The 19,495-nt window shown below is 40.6% G+C and overlaps 1 protein-coding gene across 1 annotated transcript in view; it reads right to left on the bottom strand.

The window, feature by feature from the left end:
* Positions 1-13,297, bottom strand: part of LOC132818502 (zinc finger protein GLIS1-like) — a 204,136-nt gene extending 190,839 nt beyond the window's left edge. Inside the window, exons 1-2 of the mRNA XM_060829561.1 lie at positions 13,092-13,297; positions 9,963-11,043 (exon numbers count right to left, since the gene is read on the bottom strand). Coding sequence (XP_060685544.1) covers positions 9,963-11,043; positions 13,092-13,297 — 1,287 coding nt within the window. The remainder of the gene's footprint in view (positions 1-9,962; positions 11,044-13,091) is intronic.
* Between the last annotated feature and the right edge of the window lie 6,198 nt (positions 13,298-19,495).

Here is a 19,495-nt window from a genome sequence, read left to right as displayed (position 1 = left end):
TTTTTGAGTGTTATTGGAACCGCACTGATCCAGCAAAGTATTCCATCACACCTTGTTTGGTCAACAGTAAACTCCAAGGACTGACGGTTAGATTCTCTTGTTGCAAATGTAGTAGTGGCACTTGTGTGACTTGGATACTGTCAATGGGTTCCTGCATTCGGATACAGACTGCTTCAGTTTCTGAGAAGTTGCAAAAGGTACTGAACATTATGAAATCGTCAGTAAACATCCCCATTTCTGACCATATAGTGGAGGGAAAAGCAATAATAAAGCAGCTCTAGATGGGTGAACCGACAATACTGCACTGAGGAACTCATGCAGAGATATCCTGGAGCTGACACAACTGACCCCTAACAACCACAAACATCTTCCTTTGTGCCAGGTATGATTCCAACCAGTGGATACTTCTTGCCATGATTTTCATTAACTCTAGCTTTGCAGTGTTTAAATAAATTCTGTTTGGCTTAAAGCCGAGTGGTTTGACCAGCTGCAAAACTCCTGGAACACCCACTTCACATCTGCCTTTAAAATAAGAAAAAGTTAGGGTCGAGGTTACTTTCTTAACATATTTTGAGGGAGTCTGGCCTGGTCCATATGAGAGTCCAGGAAACATTCTGGGGACCTGGGTTCAAATACTTCCATGGCAGATGGGGGAATGTGAATTCAATAAAAACCATGAATTAAGAGCTTAATGATGACCATGAACCCTTTGACAATTGTCAGGAAAAATTTATCTGGTTCACTAATGCCCTTTAGGGAAGAAACTGTCATCCTGACCTGGTTAGGCTTACATATGACTCCAGACCCACAGCAATGTGCTTGACCCTTAACTGCCTTCTGGACAATTAGGGATGGGCAATAAATGCTGGCCTAGCCAGTGACATCTTCATCCCATGAATGAATAATAAAGGATAAAAGATGAATGCTTTTATTGTATGTTTAATGGAGTGTTGTTAACTCTTATGGATGATTAGTGAATTGTTCTAATTCTGCTTCTGTGAGAGTCCAGATACCACGTACATTAAAATATAAACAGAAGCTCTAAGTGATCTAGTGAGAATGTAAAAGGAGCCCTGGAAAACCAAACAATAGCCCCCAGAAATCAAAAGATATCCTTCAAGAACATTTCAAGAAGAGCTCTCAAGATAAAAGCAATTATACCATGGTAAGATCCAAGCAGAGAGAGTTTCAAGATGCATCTAGCCCACATCTGATTTGTAAGTAAATAATGCCGAGTATCCAAAACAGAAATTACACACACTATGATAAGCATAAAATAGAATGCTTGAAGACCCCATATCTAGTTTTGCTTTGAGAACCAGGCTTGTGGAAAATATTAATGAAATAAACAGAAAATTCTGACAGGTAACAAGGCACCTTTGGAGAAAGGCAGATGATCAATACATGGCACTTCAAATCACTTGCCAGCGCATGAAGACATTAGAGATATTACAAGGAATTTATAAGAAAAGCAGAGCAAGGAGTAAGGAGGGATGGGAAAAACAATGATCCTGTATACAAGAAAAGAAAAGAGAATGATTTGGAGTGATTAGGTGCAGAACAAGAAACAATTAAAGTGCAGAAGTGGTGTTGGTGTAAAACAAAGGGCACATCCCATGAGAAATTAGAGAAATAAAATATGTATCTGGGACCAAGGGGATTATGTGGTTTGTCAGAGCAGAATTACAGAAGCAGAGAAAAACACAGAAAATCAGGATGTGTGTTGCAAGTGGCCCAGAGTTATGGTGTTTGAAAAAGACCTGGATAAACTTCCCACCAGGAATGTGAGGACTCCCACAATCTAGAACTTCCAAAGTCCCGAGAAACATTGGTGTACGTATTTGACATTAGCAACAACAATTGCCTGAGAACAAGGAGAAACTGTGGTTAAGATCTAAAGGCATAAAAATTAATGTGTGCGCCAAAAGGCAGCAATTTTGGTTCAATAAACTCAGTTTCTCTGACTCGACGATTTGTACTTTGTTTAAAGAGCAAATAAATTTTATAACACCATCCATAAAATGTGCTTCTGCTCACCCTTGACACGGATTTAAACATTTTTAAACAAAAACAGTCCATCTGCAGGATACTGTGATACCAGCTGAATTTATGTAGAGTGAAAACATTTAGGTGAGAGGTGCCTATATATCTTATCATATTTTTAGCTAAACTACAGCCTGAACAGAAAAGGTTCCTGATGTCTCAGTAAGACCATAAGAAATAGGGTCAGGAGTGAGCCATTCGGTTCCTCAAGTCTGCTTCACCATTCAACAGGATCATGGCTTATTTAACATTCTTCACATCCACTTTCCTGCACTTTCTCCATAACCCTTGATTCCCCAAATGATCAAGAATCTATCCATCTCAGCCTTAAAGTATCCAGAATGCCTCTTCCCCACAGTTCTCTGTGGCAAGGATTTCCAAAGACTTACTAAATACTGAGAGAAGAAATTCCCCTTATATCAATCTTAAATTGGCACACCTAATTCTGAGATGATTCCCCTCATGGGATCGTCGAGGACCAGAGGGTAACATCTTTCAGCATTTACTCTGTCAAGTCCCTTAAGAACCCTGTGTTATAATAAGATTACCTCTTATTCTCCCAAACTCCAATGAGTCCCAATCTGTACAATCTTTGATCAGAAAATAATTGCTCCATAGCATGGAATATCCTAGCAAACCCTCTCTGAACTGCCCCCAATGATTTGTTTGTTCCCCATAACCGTCTCTCCAGAATCATTTTCTAAGGAGCCCATGCTCACGTTGACCTCACACTTCCTTTTTATAGATTTTAAAACCTCTTATTGCCAGTTTTGATATTCCTGGCTAGTTTACCCTTGCAATTTATTTCCTGTCTTTATTATCTTTGTAGGCTTCCTTTGCTGGATTCTAAATGTATTCTAGCCTTTGGCGCTATTACTGACTTTTGCCTCCTCAAATACTTTACCTTTTAACTTACTACTCTCCTTAATTTCCTCGGTTAGCCATGACTGGTTTATCCCCCTCTTAGAATCTTTCCTCCTTACTAGGATATATACAGATAACAAATATCAGTACCAAGGTTTATCTTGATCAATCAATCTTCTGGTCTAATTTTTTTATCTCATTTGGAACTCTCACATCCCAGCATCACTAAAGTTTCCTTTGCAAAATTCAAATACCTTTTCACATCAAATATATTTCTCCTTTCATTTCCAACATTATCCTTCTGCCCACTTATCTTACATAATGTTTCTTCTAATTTTTAGCAATACTACAATTGTCACTGCTCCTTTGAATTTGCTTCTTTTATTCCTCCAGCACTCCACATATGCTGTCCCACATGCAATTTCTTTGCCCTGAATCTCCATGGTGTTCAATCAATTCTAAATTACCTTTCCCAGAACCTCAAAATTGTGCGAACACCCCAAATCTTCTACATGAGCCTAGAAATTAACAGATGCTATGACATTCCTTTGTCTATTATCTTGATCAAGCCAGCAATCCATTTAAAATAAATTGATTGACTCCACCATTAAATGGTAAGCAAAAAAATTTGATATAAATGTGTTCAATGTTACTAAGAAAATATGACCGATATTCTGCAAGCCTGTTCACACTGAGAAGAATCACAACAGCACCTGAGCACTTAATTGGGATGACACATGATTGAAAGGCTGAGGGAACTGAGCGACATTGTCAATGGCACCAACTTTCAGAACAGACATTAAACTGGGGTCTTCACAGCTGGTGATGGTGTTCGAAGATTCTGTGGCATTACTCAAAGAGCAGGGACATTAATTGGCATCCTGCTGAATATTTATCCCTCAAACAATGTTACAAAAGTAGTTCAGTTGATTACTGCTGTTTTTCAAACCTTGTGCACAAAATGGCTGCTCACTTATCCAACAACAATGACTCTGCTTGCAAACATGCAAACATGGGCAATTGGAGCAAAAGTAGACTATTTGGCTTCCCCATTCAATAAGATCGTGGCTGATCCGATTGTATTTTGTATTCCACATTCCCACTGAACTCCAATAGGGTTTGATTCCCTCGCCTAACAAGAATCTACCACAGCCTTAAAAATATTTAATAACCCCACTTCGAAAAAGTGTGACCCCTAATTGTGAAACAACGCCCCCTAGTTCTAGTCTCAAACCAAGACTACATCCATTTTGTCAACACCATTCAGGATCACATACTTTTCAATCAAATTGTCTGTCACTCTTCTATCCTCCAATAGAAACAAGCCCAGCACATCATAATATCCTCAAAAGACAACCAACTCATTCTAGGTATCAATTTAGTTAACCTCTTCTGAACTACCTCTAGTGCATTTACATCCTGCTTTAAATAAGGTGATAAGTTTCGTACACAGATATGGTCTCACTAATGTCCTGTATAACTGAAGCACAATATTCTTATTTTAATGTTCAATTTCTCTCGCACTGAAGGTTAGCATCCCATTAGCCTTCTTGATTACCTGCTGTACCTACTGAAATAGCTCCATTGTGGCTGGTATCCGTCACCAAGTCATCCTTTATTTAAATGTGCACAGTACTTCACACAGGTCTGGCTTCCTCAGAGCCAGTTCTTAGAGTGAACAGAACGTCTGACACTCCTGTTTATATCTGTCAGCCAGGGCTCTCTGATTGGATCAGATTAACAGCCCCAATCACAGAACTCATATTCTATGATGTCCACTTGGCTGACTCTGTGGCAATCACTACATCTGCATACTAACTATTTGTGACTTGTAACATTTTGTGCATCTGAATATCTAAAGCCCTCTGCACCTTGGAATTCCACAGTCACTCTCCACTTAAGCGATACTCTAAATTTTTACATGTCTTCTTCTACTCATGTTTCAAAGGGTCTAAAATGTTTGCAATATCATTGCTGGCCCTTGTCACACCATCCAAGTCACACATAATTACTCTCTTTTGATTGAGCAGAAGTTGACTCCTGTAGCAATCTTTACTACGGTGAAAATCAGAAGCAAATACAAAATAATAGGTTTCATTAATCGATTCAGTGATATTTTTGAAGTTGACCTATTATTTTTTTCAAAGCATTCAAAACAATTGTTCTCCAAGTGATTGAAGGAAGTCATGGTTCTTTATTCAAATGAAAGCACCATGCTGGTAGAAGGGGAGTACCTGTAAATACATCAGCAGTATATCTTTCTACATAGAGCTTTACAGGAAATTGTTTAAACGTCTCAATTTTTTTTGTAACCTCAGCTCAAATTGCCTTCCATCACTCAGAAATGCCCACCTACCAGAATATTAGAACTGTAACAAACTTTTGTCAGGCCTATGCCACACACAGTTCCCTTGATACTTGAAGTAAAGTTGAGGATTCAATTTGGCCTTTTCTCATGCACTGACAATTTGAAAAGTAAATTATCTTAAAATGGCTCTAGGAAAATTAACACATATTGAAGAAACCTGGGTGACTGACTATACAGGTCACAATTTTAATACCCAATTAGTTCTATGAAGATATTTTTTAAACAACCTGTTCAGGCATTAGGAAGGCACAGTGGCTCAGTGGTTAGCACTGCTGCCTCACAGCGGCAGGGACCTGGGTTTGATTCCAGCCTTGAGTGACCATCTGAGTGGAGTTTGCATGTTCTCGTTGTATCTGTATGGATTTCCACCCACATTCCAAAGATGTGCAGGTTAGATGGATTGGTCATGCTAAATTGCTCCATAGTGTTTAGTGATGTGCAGGCTAGGTGGATTAGGAATGGCAAATGTGGGGTTACGGGGATAGAGTCGTACAATCATATCGCATGGAAACAGACTCTTTGGCCCAACCAGTCCAAGCTAGTCCCACTTGCCTGCTCCTGTCCCATATCCCTCAAAAACTTTCCTATTCATGTACATACCCAAATGTCTCTTTTGTAAATGTTGTAATTGTGCTCTCATCCACTTCCACAGGAAGTTCATTCCATACTCAAACTAGGCTCTGTGTATAGAATTTGTCCCATGTTTTTTTTAAAATCTCTCTCCTCTCAACTCATCCCCAGTCTTGAAATCCCCCATCCTAGGGAAATGACACCTACCATTAACCTAATTATACCCCTTATGGTTTTATGAATTTCTATAAAGTTACCTTTCAATCTTCAACGAGTGAAAAAAGTCCCAACCAATCCAGACTTTCTTTATAACTCAAACCTTCCATATCTGGCAACATCCTGATAAACCTCATCTGAACCCTCTCCAGCTTAATAATTGAGGGCTATGTCTAGGTGGGATGCTCTTTGGAGGGTCAGTGCAGACTCGGTGGGTGAAATGACCTCTTGCTGCAGTGTAGGGATTCTACAATTCTAGGTTATAACACTTCGCTGGAGCAGATGGGTCTTGAATCCAGGTCTCCTGGATTAGAGGTAGGGATACAGCCGCTGCACATCAAGAGCCCAATTAGTTCTAAGTGAGCTTAAGTCAATCGGGGCAGTGGAAAGAGCACTAGAACTGGCCACAGTATCACTTGGCTCAGACAGGTTCTCACTAAAGATAATATCCAGCAGCTGCTACTGGAAAGTGCATTGATGATGACAAAGATTCAAGGAAGCAATGGGATAAATGGTAATGGCCTGCCGTAACTTTCAGTCTGGACTTGCATATAAAGAATGACCACTTTGGCACAGCAGCAAAGACTCTCAGAATCTGCAGAATCATATCCTAGCAACTGAGCTATTGCCTTCAGGAAACGAAGAAGTGGAGGGAAATTAGAATTGCAAAGTTAAACAAATTCTTAAGGGGAATACGATCCGTTGCCATGACTGTGTTTGTTACCTAACACAGTCCAACTTGAATGTTAACCTGGAATCCAAACTATTTGGTCAGAGGAAACTAATGAGACATTGGAATTGAAACTCCAAAGTCTTTTAAAAATCAATTTAATCCCATTATTATCCATCAAGCAATAGTTTCCATAAAATAACCAGGATTCAAATCCTCTCCCCGTTCGAGTGGAATTCTCTCATTTAAACAGCTGCTTCACATTTAGCAGCTTCTGATATTGGGACCAACCCCTTGGCCAAAGTAACAATCAGTTCCTTACAAACTATTAGTTTCTTTATAGATTACCTATGTGTTTTTTTTCAGCTTCAACAAACAGAATTATTAGAAATTACCCTGAAATTCAGTCAAACGACATTAAATTTGTTGCTTTTTTTCCTCATAATTGGCTTGAGGCAGTACAAATGTTTGAAAGGAAACCACATAATTTATCCTATTTCATGTAATATCCTGTCATGTTTTATAGTTAATCTGAATGTTATTGTAATTTTATTTAATTCTGGTTTCGTGTACAATATCATTAAATCAAACATCCAAGAAAAACATTGATTTCAGCCAACTCTGGCTTTAAAATCTTTGAGGTAATTGTTGTGAAGTTTAATATTATTTGATAGACAAATTAAGAGTTGGAATGTTAGCAGTGAGCTAAACGTTCCTTTTGTTTTGATAGTGACGGCCCCTGTTGCGCTCTGTGGCGAAGAGGCAACGTACCTCACTCTCTGACTGCTCTTAAATCTATGCTAAATATATCTAGAGAGACATCGAGCTGGCAGAGGCCTTAAGCAGCCAGGACTCCTGCAAACAGAAAAACTGACATTACTTTATGAATTACAATGAAGCTAAAATTTTTACCTTCCCCTATAAAGCAATGACCCTTGCTTCAGCCAATACAATGGCTGCTGGCAGGGGTGACTACATCATGAGAACACTATCTTCTTGTCCAATTCTACCCTTGTTTTCGGGAACAAACACAGACATACACCTACGCATTCAAAAGGAGGAATGCATAGGATATTAAAGTCAGCTATAGCATCTCTACTATCATCCGATATGAGATCTGCCTACACACACCAAGTCTGGGATTTTCCTGTATAGTTTAACTGCTCAATGCATCACGTCGTTGAATTATTGGTGGAAAGTCAGGAGGGGTGGAACTGCTCACTCTTTTTATCATTCCAATAATAAATATGGTGAAACACTTTCTGAAATATTTTTGTGGCTCTTGTTAAAAAGGCTAACGAGAATTTCACTGAGCCTAAGACTGACATGTTAATTCAAACTTACGTTGGGCAATACCATTCTCCTTCTCTGGCAGTTTAAAGATTGTTAAGGCAGCATGGAACAATATTGGCCAGAGTTGCAACAACGTATTAATAAAATGTCATTGCAGGTGGGAAGTGCTAACCCCATACAATGAGATTTACAGACTGATCTAAAATCAAGAAACTGATCAAATTAAAATGAATGGTTAGAAAACCACAAGAAGCAACCAGAAACATAACACTGCTACAATTGATTCAGGGAAAAAAAAATCTCAAAAAGCTAAAAATATTTAGCAAGTCTGGAAGCATCTGTGGAGACAGAAACAATTAGTTTATGTTTCAGGTTTGTGGCTTTTCATCAAATTGCAACTGCAAAACTGACTTAGTAATTTCCTTATGCACTCTAACTGAAGCCAAGGGCTCACAGTGTAAGATATTGCTGTTGATAGCCATGTCCACACACTCCTTTAGGTAGGATGTGGAAACAATCTGGAGAGTGGTCGCTGTAACTGAGACATTTATAAAAAGTTACCAACATTATCCAAAGGGTCCACCCTTTCTGCCTATTAATCTGTAAATGTTGTGTCATATGGTCATTATGTTCATTTACAGAATGAATCACAGGAAAAAACACAAAGTAGGCACATTCCTATAATGAGATGTGTGTCTTAACTCATTCTCTGAAATTTTCATACCGCTGCTGTTTGTTGTTGGTCAGTAATCACCATTAGTTTATTGTAATCTGTTATACACCTCCAAGTGCACTCTCTAGGCATTTCCCTCCAATCGCCACCAGGACAGAACCCCACTGGTCCTCACCTACCACCCCACTAACCTCCATATACATCATATCATCTGTCGTCATTTCCACCACTTCCAAACAGACCCCACCACCAGGGATATATTTTCCTCCCCACCCCTATCAGCGTTCCGGAAAGACCACTCCCTCCACGACTCCCTCATCAGAGCCACACCCCCTACCAATCCAACCTCCACTCCAGGCACCTTCCACTGCAACTGCAAGAAATGCAAAACTTGCGCCCACACCTCCCCCCTCACTTCCCTCCAAAGCCCCAAGGGATCCTTCCATATTCGTCAGAAATTCACCTGCACCTCCACACACATCATTTACTGCATCCGCTGCACCCGATGTGGCCTCCTATACATTGGGGAGCCAGGCCATCTCCTTGCGGAACATTTCAGAGAACACTTCTGGGACACCCAGACCAACCAACCCAACCGCCCCGTGGCTGAACACTTCAACTCCCCCTCCCATTCCACCAAGGACATGCAGGTCCTTGGCCTCCTCCATCGCCAGACCATGGCAACACGATGCCTGGAGGAAGAGCACCTCATCTTCCATCTAGGAACCCTCCAACCACAAGGGATGAACTCAGATTTCTCCAGCTTTCTCATTTCCTCTCTCCCCACCTTTTTTCAGTCACAACCCTCAGACTCAGCACCGCCTTCTTGACCTGCAATCTTCTTCCCGACCTCTCCGTCCCCACCCCCACTCCGGCCTATCACCCTCAACTTAACCTCCTTCCACCTATCGTATTCCCAATGCCCTCCCCCAAGTCCCTCCTCCCTACCTTTTATCTTAGCCTGCTGGGCACACCCTCCTCATTCCTGAAAAAGGGCTTATGCCCGAAACATCGATTCTCCTGTTCCTTTGATGCTGCCTGACCTGCTGCGCTTTTCCAGCAATACATTTTTAAGCTCACTCTCTAGGCTCATATATATTTGGTCGGCCAAAATCTAATCCTATCTTGCCACGTATTCTCTGCATTTCAAATGTAAAAGACACAGCAGGGTTTATTTGCACTGCCAGCAAAGAGCCTTAGGAAATTAAGCAATACAACAGTATATTGCTATTATACCTTAGTTGAACTATGTCAACTGGACTTACCATGCACTTGTTAGGCTTCTCTCCTGAATGAACTCTCATATGTATCAGAAGCTTGTAGCGAGCATTAAAGGGTCTGTACCGCCTCACGCACCCAGCCCAGAAACAAGTAAAGTCTTCTCCTTTACGCTGATCAATATGCACTTTTTCAATGTGTCTCACCAACTCCTCTTGCTGGTCATAGACTGCGTTACAGTCTATCCATCGGCAGATCTGCCTCCCATTGTTCTTGGGCAACTCACTTTCTTCATCAATCTGAAGGTGTCCATTGGCTGGCAGCCCATGCAAGTGGTGCATGGTCCCATGGGACTGACCAAAATGCTGCTGGGAATGGTATGGGGGAGGTGGCCCATGGTGTTGTTGAAACAGTTTTGTATCATGTGTATACTCATCAACAGGTTCATGCTTGAAAAAGTTTATTTTATGGCAACCATCCGCCACTCCATGTTGAACAACCATGTTGCCGATTACCAGACCGAGATCCATGTTGTCCTCAGGTTGCTGCATAGGGATAGGCTCAGCTTCAGTACTCTCTTGCTCAGCACTGCGCGTTGGGAAAGAGGATGCAGAGGATGGCAAGTTGCACTGGCTGTCTAACACAGAGCAGGACTGCGGACTGCAGGTCTTTCGAGCTCCCAAATGACCAATTCCTCCAGAGAGAGGGAACAGACCATTGGGACTGCCCCTCATTCCATTGACACATGCAATAAGCGATGTTGGAGAGGTGCGAATGATTGCTGTGATGTCCAACCCTTCAGCTGAAAGTGGTGATATCGAAACCGATCGTTTCTTTGCATTGCCTGGCTGTAACTTGGCCGCGTGACGAAGACTCCCACTTGACACAAAGCCCGACGTGGAACTTGAATCGTTATTGAAGAAATACGATGAATAAGAACTAGAGAAGTTGCTGTTCAGTGACTCGGATTCTGAAGGCAGACTGTTGGTATCTCCAACCTCAGAATGACTAGAAACTCCTTCGTTCTCAGAAAGGAGATGTGACCATTCCTGTTTTATGTGTATGTTTGGAAGATTTTCTTCTAAATGCAAATTACTGGGAGCCAATGAAGTTTGAGAAGCGAGAGACCTGAAACAACAACAGCCATAAACATATTGAGACTTCATGCTAACATAAATGGATATAAGCATTACTTTTGGCCAATTATATTGCAGTTTTATTTTTGCTTCATAAGTTGCTTCAGTATGGGGGCATTCCCAAAAACAAATGGAGACAATTAATATTTATGAATTTGCTAATGTCTTCTTTCTGTGAGATATTGAATATTGCATCAATATAGGTTCCATAAAATTATTTAAATGATCTAAACCAAGTGGTAGTTTATCTGTAAACCCTATCAGCTTGATCTAAATCACAATAGTCATAATAATAAAATAATGCTCCTTGATCCACTCACAGATTAGCAATTGGCACTCTTTGTATTCTTGCATTCTTCTGAAATGAGATAGTACTCTGGTGCTTTTCGAAAAAGAATTGTTTCCCACAGAAAGTGCAAAATTTCCACAAATGATGAGATTAGTGGGCTTGCTGCAAAGTCAGACAAAAACAAGAAATGCCCCAAGCATAGCTTCTGATCTGTCCAGAGTTAATTAATCTTAGCCTGGGTGACAGAGAGAGGGACAGCTACAATTTGTCTCAGTACCACTGTGCTCAAAAGGAAAAGATGACCAGGATTCTCTCTCTTGAACACTATATGATTCCTGTGTCAGTGTGAAAGTGGCAACAGAATTGTGTCTGAGCTGCTAAGTCCTTTATGGTCAAATAGCACTTATTATCCCGGGTTGCACATAAAGAGTAATTTGTTGGGTATTATGTATGGTATTTGCATATTGTTAATTGTACACTAGCTGACCCCTGTTGGGAAAAGTTGTATTGCAGCACTTGTTTTTTGGTTGATAGGCTATTGGGGACATTGGTGCTGGCAGGGTCAGCATTTATTAAGCATCCTTGATTGCTTTGGAGAAGGCGGTGGTGAGCTACCTTTTTCAGCTGCTACAGTCCATGTGACATAGATAGATCTACAGTGCTGTTACGGAAGGAGCTCCAAGGTTTTGACTTACCACAGTGAAGAAAGTGCAATGTACTGCCAAGTCAGAATAGGGTGTGGTTCGGTATTGATATTCTCATGTATCTCCAGCCCTCATCTTTTTAACTGATAAAGGTCACAAGTTGACAAGGTGCTGCCAATGTGCGCTGCTGGTGAAGGAATTAAATAGTAAAGGCGGTGGATGGGATGCCAATGGAGAAGGATGCTTTGTCTGGATAGTGTCAAGGTTGTTGAGTACGATATTGCTGCATCATCCAGGCAAATGGTGAATATTCATCACAATCTTAACTTGTGCCATGTAGGTAGTGAACAGAGATTGGGCAGATTGGCACGGTGGCACAGTGGTTAGCACTGCTGCCTCACAGCGCCTGAGACCCGGGTTCAATTCCCGACTCAGGCGACTGACTGTGTGGAGTTTGCACGTTCTCCCCGTGTCTGCGTGGGTTTCCTCCGGGTGCTCCGGTTTCCTCCCACTGTCCAAAGATGTGCGGGTCAGGTGAATTGGCCATGCTAAATTGCCCGTAGTGTTAGGTAAGGGGTGAATGTAGGGGTATGGGTGGGTTGCGCTTCGGCGGGTCGGTGTGGACTTGTTGGGCCGAAGGGCCTGTTTCCACACTGTAAGTCTAATCTAATAGGAGCTGAGTACTCAACAGAATTCCTAGCCTCAGACCTATTCTTGTTGCCACAGTATTAAATGGCAGGTCCAGTTCAGTTTCTGATCAATGGTAAACCCCAGGATATGAGTAGTGGAGGATTCTGCAATGGCAATGCCACTAGACATCAAGAGACTACGGTGGGATTCTGTCTTGCTGGAGATTGCCACTAACTGGCAGGTATACAGTGCAAGATTTGTCCAAATGTCTAAAAACAACATAAAAGGGGATTGGTCTGAAAGACTGAAAATGTCATATGAGAGAAGAGGCCCAAGTGCCTCAAAATAGCATGACAGGGGAGAGATTTGAGAGATAGAAAACATCACCAGAGTGGTAGGTTTCAAGAGGTTGAAAACAGCATAAGAGGGGAGAGATTCAAGAAACTGAAAACAGTATGAGGGGAGAGACCCAAGCACCTGAGATCAAGTGAGTTCTCCAGCTCACCACCTTCTGCAGATGCAGTCTTGTCAATGGTCCCTCGAAGCTGAATGGCTTCAGACACACACAGCCACTCCAAGGTTGACATCAGCACACCAATCACCAGTGCAGCCAGATAGAAAGTGAGCGGAACACTGAGTCTTAAAGCATGGCCAACTTGGTCAGTAGTCACAGATCCACTCATCATGATGGATGTTGAAGTCCAGATTCTATTCCGGATGTAGGTTTGCTCGCTGAACCGGAAGTTAGTTTTCAGACGTTTTTGTCTCCATATTAGGTAACATCATCAGTGAGCCTCCAGATGAAGCATTGGTAATATGGCCCCAGATTCTGTTCCCTTGCCACCTTTAGTGCTTCCTCTAATCGGTGTCCATCAGCCAAAGTGGTAAGTAGCAGATTTCTTTGTCCATGGTTGAGCTAATGCCATGAGGACTCCCAGGGCACCTCCTTATAGACCATATTGCAATATATGCACACCTCTGGTGGGTCTGCCTGTATAAAACAGGACAGGAATAGTAATGATGGTGTCCAACACAGTGTATGTATGTAGTCATCCATGTGTATGATTATGTTAGGCTGTTGCTTGAATAGCCCCAGATATTATTATGGACAACCTGCAGCTTCACAGGACTGAATTTGTTCTTGTTTCTGATAGGCAGGGAGATGTCAAGTATATAGGATACAAACTGTCTGTTCCTTTCTTTAGACATTGTAGAGTTTTGATACAACTAGTTGGCTTGCTTGGCCATTTCAGAGGGCAGTGGGAGTCAACCACACAAAAGCAGCTAAATAATATTTTGTTAATTGTACATAACACAAAGTATAATTGATGCTTCACATAATCCAATTTAATTTTATCTTCAGAGGAACAGGAATAGTCCGTCAAACCTATTCTGTCATTCAGTTCCATCCTAGTGATTTTTCCTTAGCTCTATTTAACCACCTTCATTCTATTACGCTTGACAACTTTTTCCAACAAAAAAAATCTATCAATCTCACTCTTTGAATAGTTTCAGGAGAGTATTATATAGAACTGAAGCCAAAGATGCTGAAACAAAATGCTACAAATTTCTAAGCAAGGACATCCTATCACAGGCACCAGCAGGCTTGTAAATACATAGGAAGATAGATAAGTTCACAGCACAGTTTGGAACCTTCATCCACATAGAGATTTTTGACAGACACAGAATACATTACAGCAGCAGAAAATAACCTGGTATCAGAGTGAGGGGCAGTCAGCCCGGTACTGCAATGGGATGAACTCGGGTCTGTGCTGATATGATTTCCTGAATGAATCACTGGCTCCAACCTGGCTGTTGCTATTGGCTCATTCCTCATGGCATGGTTCATTTCATCCCTCTTGCTGGATAGAACATAACAGGGGCTGTATCCACCATTTGCTGTAACAAAATTAAAAGCAACCAGTGTGAGATTTCTTCTTCTACGCAAATCTAGAAATAAAAACACTGTAACCTACACAGCTACACCTTGGGCTTTTGGCTTACTAAGCAGGTTTGCAATAGTATTAAAATGAAAGAAAAAGTATATAAATCTGCAAAGATGAATGGCAGGTCAGAGATTGGAGAGAATATAAAGAATAACAAGGGATGACTGAAAGATTAATGATGAGGGAAAAATTAGAGCACAAAAGAAAGTAAGCTTGAAATGTAAAAGCACATGGAAATTTGAGCTTCCAAGACATCTGAAAAAGCGAAGAGTAAGTAAAGTGAGTGTTAGTCCTCTAAAGAGTGAATCTGGGGAATTAACAATGGTATATAAAGGAACAGTGAATGAAATCCATAGATATTTTGTGTCTGTCTTCACTACACAAATAACATCCCAGAAATAGGTGTGAATGAGAAGGTGAAAATGACAGAGGAACTTTAAACAACTACAATAACCATGGGAAATGGGACAGAGAAATTTATTAGAATCAAAAGCTGAAAAGTCCCTAGATGGAACTCAACCAACATAATCAGCCCGGTTATACTATCTTCCACCCTCTTCAATCAGGTGGAAGAGATAAAAATTTGAATACACATATGAACAGATTCAAGAGCAGTTTTTCCCCTTCTGTTATCAGACTTTTGAACAGACCTTTCAAATGTTAATTCTGATCTCTCTCTCTGCACCTTCTCTATGGTCGTAACACTGTTCTGCGCTCTGTTCTGCTACCCTTATGCATTTTCTATGGTACAATCTGCCTATATAGCTCACAAAACAACAATTTTAACTGTTTCTCGGTACCTGTGACAACAATAAATCAAACAAAGAAACAAATGTAGTTGGGTCTGAATGGAAGTGGCCACACAAGATTCTAGAACATTGGTTAGAGTTTTCCAAAATTCCCTAGGTTCTGAAAAGATATCAGATTGGAAAATAGTAAGTGACACTCAATAAAGCAAGATAGAAACTAGGAAACTTCAGACCAGTTAGTTTAACATAGGGAAAATGCTGCAAACCATTTCTCAGGAAGTTACTGGCGGACTCAGAAAATCTCAGAAAGATCAGAAAGAACTGCAGATGCTGGAAATCTGAAACAAAAACAGAAATTGCTGGGAAGTCTCAATAGGTCCGTGGTGTGAACTCAGTGTTCACATTTCAGGGCCAGTGACCCTTCTTCAGAAGTCTTCTTCAGAAAATCTCAATATCATCATGCAGATGCAAATTGGATTTGTGCAAGAGAAATAATATTTGACTAATTTATTAGAATTCCTTGACAAAGTGACAAACAACATGGATAAAAGGAAACTATGTAAGTGCTGTACTTGTACTCCGAAAAGAGATTTGACAAGGTGTCACATCAAAGGTTACTGTACAAAATAAGAGCTCGCGGAGTAGGGGGTGACATACTAACATGGACTGGTTAGAGGATTGGTTAGCTAGCGGGAAGCAGTCAATGAAGGGACCAACACACACACACACACACACACACAAAATGAGGAGTAATTTCCAGTATTGTTGTAAGGTGACAACAATAGGGTAGGATTGATTAGTGTATCTGTGAGGGTGAATGAATATTCTGCTCCTGGAAGGAAACACTGAAGCAGCATTTTATTTCAGGAGATTTAAAGTTGGGATACAGTCCATTGTAGGACAGGCTTGGAGAGCCAAATTGCCCTTTCTCATTCCATTCTTTCTTATGTAAATAAATGTAATTTTTAATGCCGTCAAGGGTTTTAAAAACATCACAGATCGCATGGTTAGAAAGTATATTAATAGCCATACACAAATAGAGGGAGCTTTTCAGAAAAATATTTAGCGTAATTTTTTAAACAACATTATTTTGGGAAAATTATTCTGACTTGAGACATGTGATTGGCACGGGGCATAAAGCAGCTACATTGTAACACAGGAATAGGCTTTTCTGTTCATTAACAGCCAGAGGTGCTGACTTCTCAAAACAAAAATCAATCTAGCTGTAACAGAGCACTGAGTGTACAGGGCCTGCGCGCTCCAACAGTTTAGAGGAATTGGCAGGTCACACAGTAATTTCATCATGGCACCACACTAGTCCATCAAAGTATGGTGCCTGTCAATGAAAAGAGACTTGTGTCTGCAACTCAACTTGGGGTGCTGGGGATATAGCCAGCATTCAACTGGCCCATCTGAAATGTTTTAAGTTACTTAGGAAAAGCACTTAAAATGCAAAAGACTTAATGTATTTAGCAATTCGTAAATATAAAAATAATCATGTCAACAATCCAATAAACTTATTTCATGCTCATACATTTGTTATTTTTGTATGGACGTTTGGGATGTGAGTGTCATTGGTGGGGCCAACATTTATTGCCCAGCCCTAAGTACCCTTAAGAAAATGATGGTGACCCTCATAAGCCATTGTAGACAATGTGCAGTGTTCCGTTCGCAGCGCTGTCTGTAACAATTTGAAAAATGTCTAGCTCATGCATTTCAAAGGTTAGATAAGACTCAACTCTTTTGCTGTGGATGTGGAGTCACATGAAGGCCAGATCGAGTCAAGATAGCAAATTTCTTTCTCTGAGAGGCATTCATGAACCAATTGTGTTCTTATAATAATTCAGAAGCTTTATAATTATTTTAAGACTAATATTTCATGAGATTTATTCAGTAGCTGAATTTAAATTCCACCATCTGGTCATGATGGGATTTGAATCAATGTCTCCAGAATATCAGTCTTACCTCTGGATTACTAGATATGTAATATCATGCTACTGCCCCTTGTCATCACCAGTGCAACAAGAATAGCTCTACTCCAGAGACAGTTAAGACAGACTCAATGGATGAATGTTGAAGTTGGTTGCATACTTGTGAATGTTTCTTCAGTACAATTTTGAAAATATAATGCCATAAGTCCCTCAGTCATCCTTTTCTTTACAGATTTTTAAAATCTAAATTTGCCATCATTTAACAATTTCAATATGGCTTTATTCATGTCAGTTACTCTCCTGAGAAGCTGGGGCTGATAAATGGCAAGTATCCTTTATCTCATATAAGTGTCAGGCAGCAATCATCACCTACAGAAGAGAATACATTCATTCCCCCATTGATGTTCAATGGCATTACCATGACTAAACCCCCACAATCAATATTCTGGGGATACCAAAAAATTAAACCAGGCCAGCTTTCCAAATGTTGTGGCTGCAAGAGCAGATCAGAGACCAGGAATTCTGCAGTTCTTAGCTCAAGGGGCTCCACAATGCTTGACAACCATCTGCATAGGCAAGTTAGAAGAATGATGAAATAATCTCCACTAGCCTGAATGACTGCAGCTCCAACAACACGTAAAATATATTTTTTTTTAATGCCCCTGTGAAGCAGCTTTGGTCATTATATTGTTAAAGATGTTATATATAAATACAAGCTGTCACTATTGTTGACTGGTCTAATCTTCAAGGAGAAAGTGAGCACTGCAGATGCTGGAGTACCAGAGTCGAAAAATGTGGTGCTAGAAAAACACAGCAGGCCAGGCAGCATCCGAGGAGCAGGAGAATCGATGTTTCGGGCATAAGCCCTTCTTCAGGAAGGCGTAATCCTCTGCCTGGCTTTTTCCATCTGCACTGTTACAATCCTTGTCCACCACTAAACTTAATGATTTTAATTAATTTTAGGTTTAACCTACAATATGAATGTGATATTACTGAATATCTCCTTCTGAATGCAGTGGTGCTACTTTAAATGTTTTACAAGTCACTGAGGGGAGACTATCATCTTCAATTCACATGTTCATCCTGATTTAGAAATGTATAGGATAATGCCATTCCTTCATACCTGCATACTCAAAGTCCCGCCCAGCACCATCATTGTGAGAACACCATCACTAACCATTCTTGCACAGTTCATGAAAAAAAGCGACCATCAACTTTTCAAAATAATGAGGGAGGAGTATTAAATGTGGGCTTGCCAAATCAGAGAGCAATGTTATATTTTTTAAAAACTCACCTCAACTTTGTTCCCTGATGGTGTTTCCTAATTTGGCATAAATTCAACATAAACTTCTGGCGTGATAAGGCCTAATAACTCAGCTGCTCCCCATCTCAAAATGGACATGTTACTGATGGTAATGGAGCAGACAAAGACAGCATGGCACCAGTGCTTTGTGACATCACAATGACATGATACATTATGGATTCTTCCACAAGAGGAGAGAATCATTTAATGGAAGTCACTTCCATCACTAATCTTACTGAAGATCACAATCCCCTGCATATTTTCAGTATATTTACAATTCCCCACAATTGTCTTGGTTTCCCTCAAGTGGGGAATGGAGAAAAATTATAGAGGTTGAGCTAGCTCAGTAAACCCTAATCCAGTGAAAGCCTTCTATTAAAACTATCAGACTTTACAGTCTTGCAGGCAATGCTGTGTGTACACAATCTAAGCAGCCCGGGTGGGATAGTGTTATTTAAAGCATTTTACCCAAGTGCTCAAAATAACAAGCATCTTAGGACATCAAGCAGAGGAAAGAGAAATTTCACAGAGTACACTGAGGGTCCTTTTCTAAAAGCCGAAACTTGTCAATGGAAACAAGCGAATGAAGTGCTACTCCACTCCAGCCTGGTATGTCCTGGGGGTGCCTGATGCTGCCAAATGTGCTAAAATGTTCCATTTCACGCATGACGTCCTTGAGCTTACAAATTCAAATACTGACCAGCTAAAAGAAAATTGTGACAAAAAAGGGAAACATTGAGCAATTATGTGCTGTCATTTTATGCCTGAGACCTGAAGTTGAATCCAGCCAGCACAGATGATGATGCTTCCATTTTTTTCATGATTATCGTTATTGTCCTAGTTGTCCAGCTCCTACCAAACATTATTCAGCAGTACATTGCTGTCAGTTCAACAATTTCACTAAGGAAGTGCACAGGTTTGTGAGAAATAGAAAGAAAAGTTTGGAAAAGTT

Source organism: Hemiscyllium ocellatum, chromosome 9 (assembly GCF_020745735.1).
Source record: "Hemiscyllium ocellatum isolate sHemOce1 chromosome 9, sHemOce1.pat.X.cur, whole genome shotgun sequence".
Taxonomy (NCBI): domain Eukaryota; kingdom Metazoa; phylum Chordata; class Chondrichthyes; order Orectolobiformes; family Hemiscylliidae; genus Hemiscyllium; species Hemiscyllium ocellatum.
Note: the sequence above shows the minus strand (reverse complement) of the source record. Positions and strands in the feature narration are given on the sequence as shown.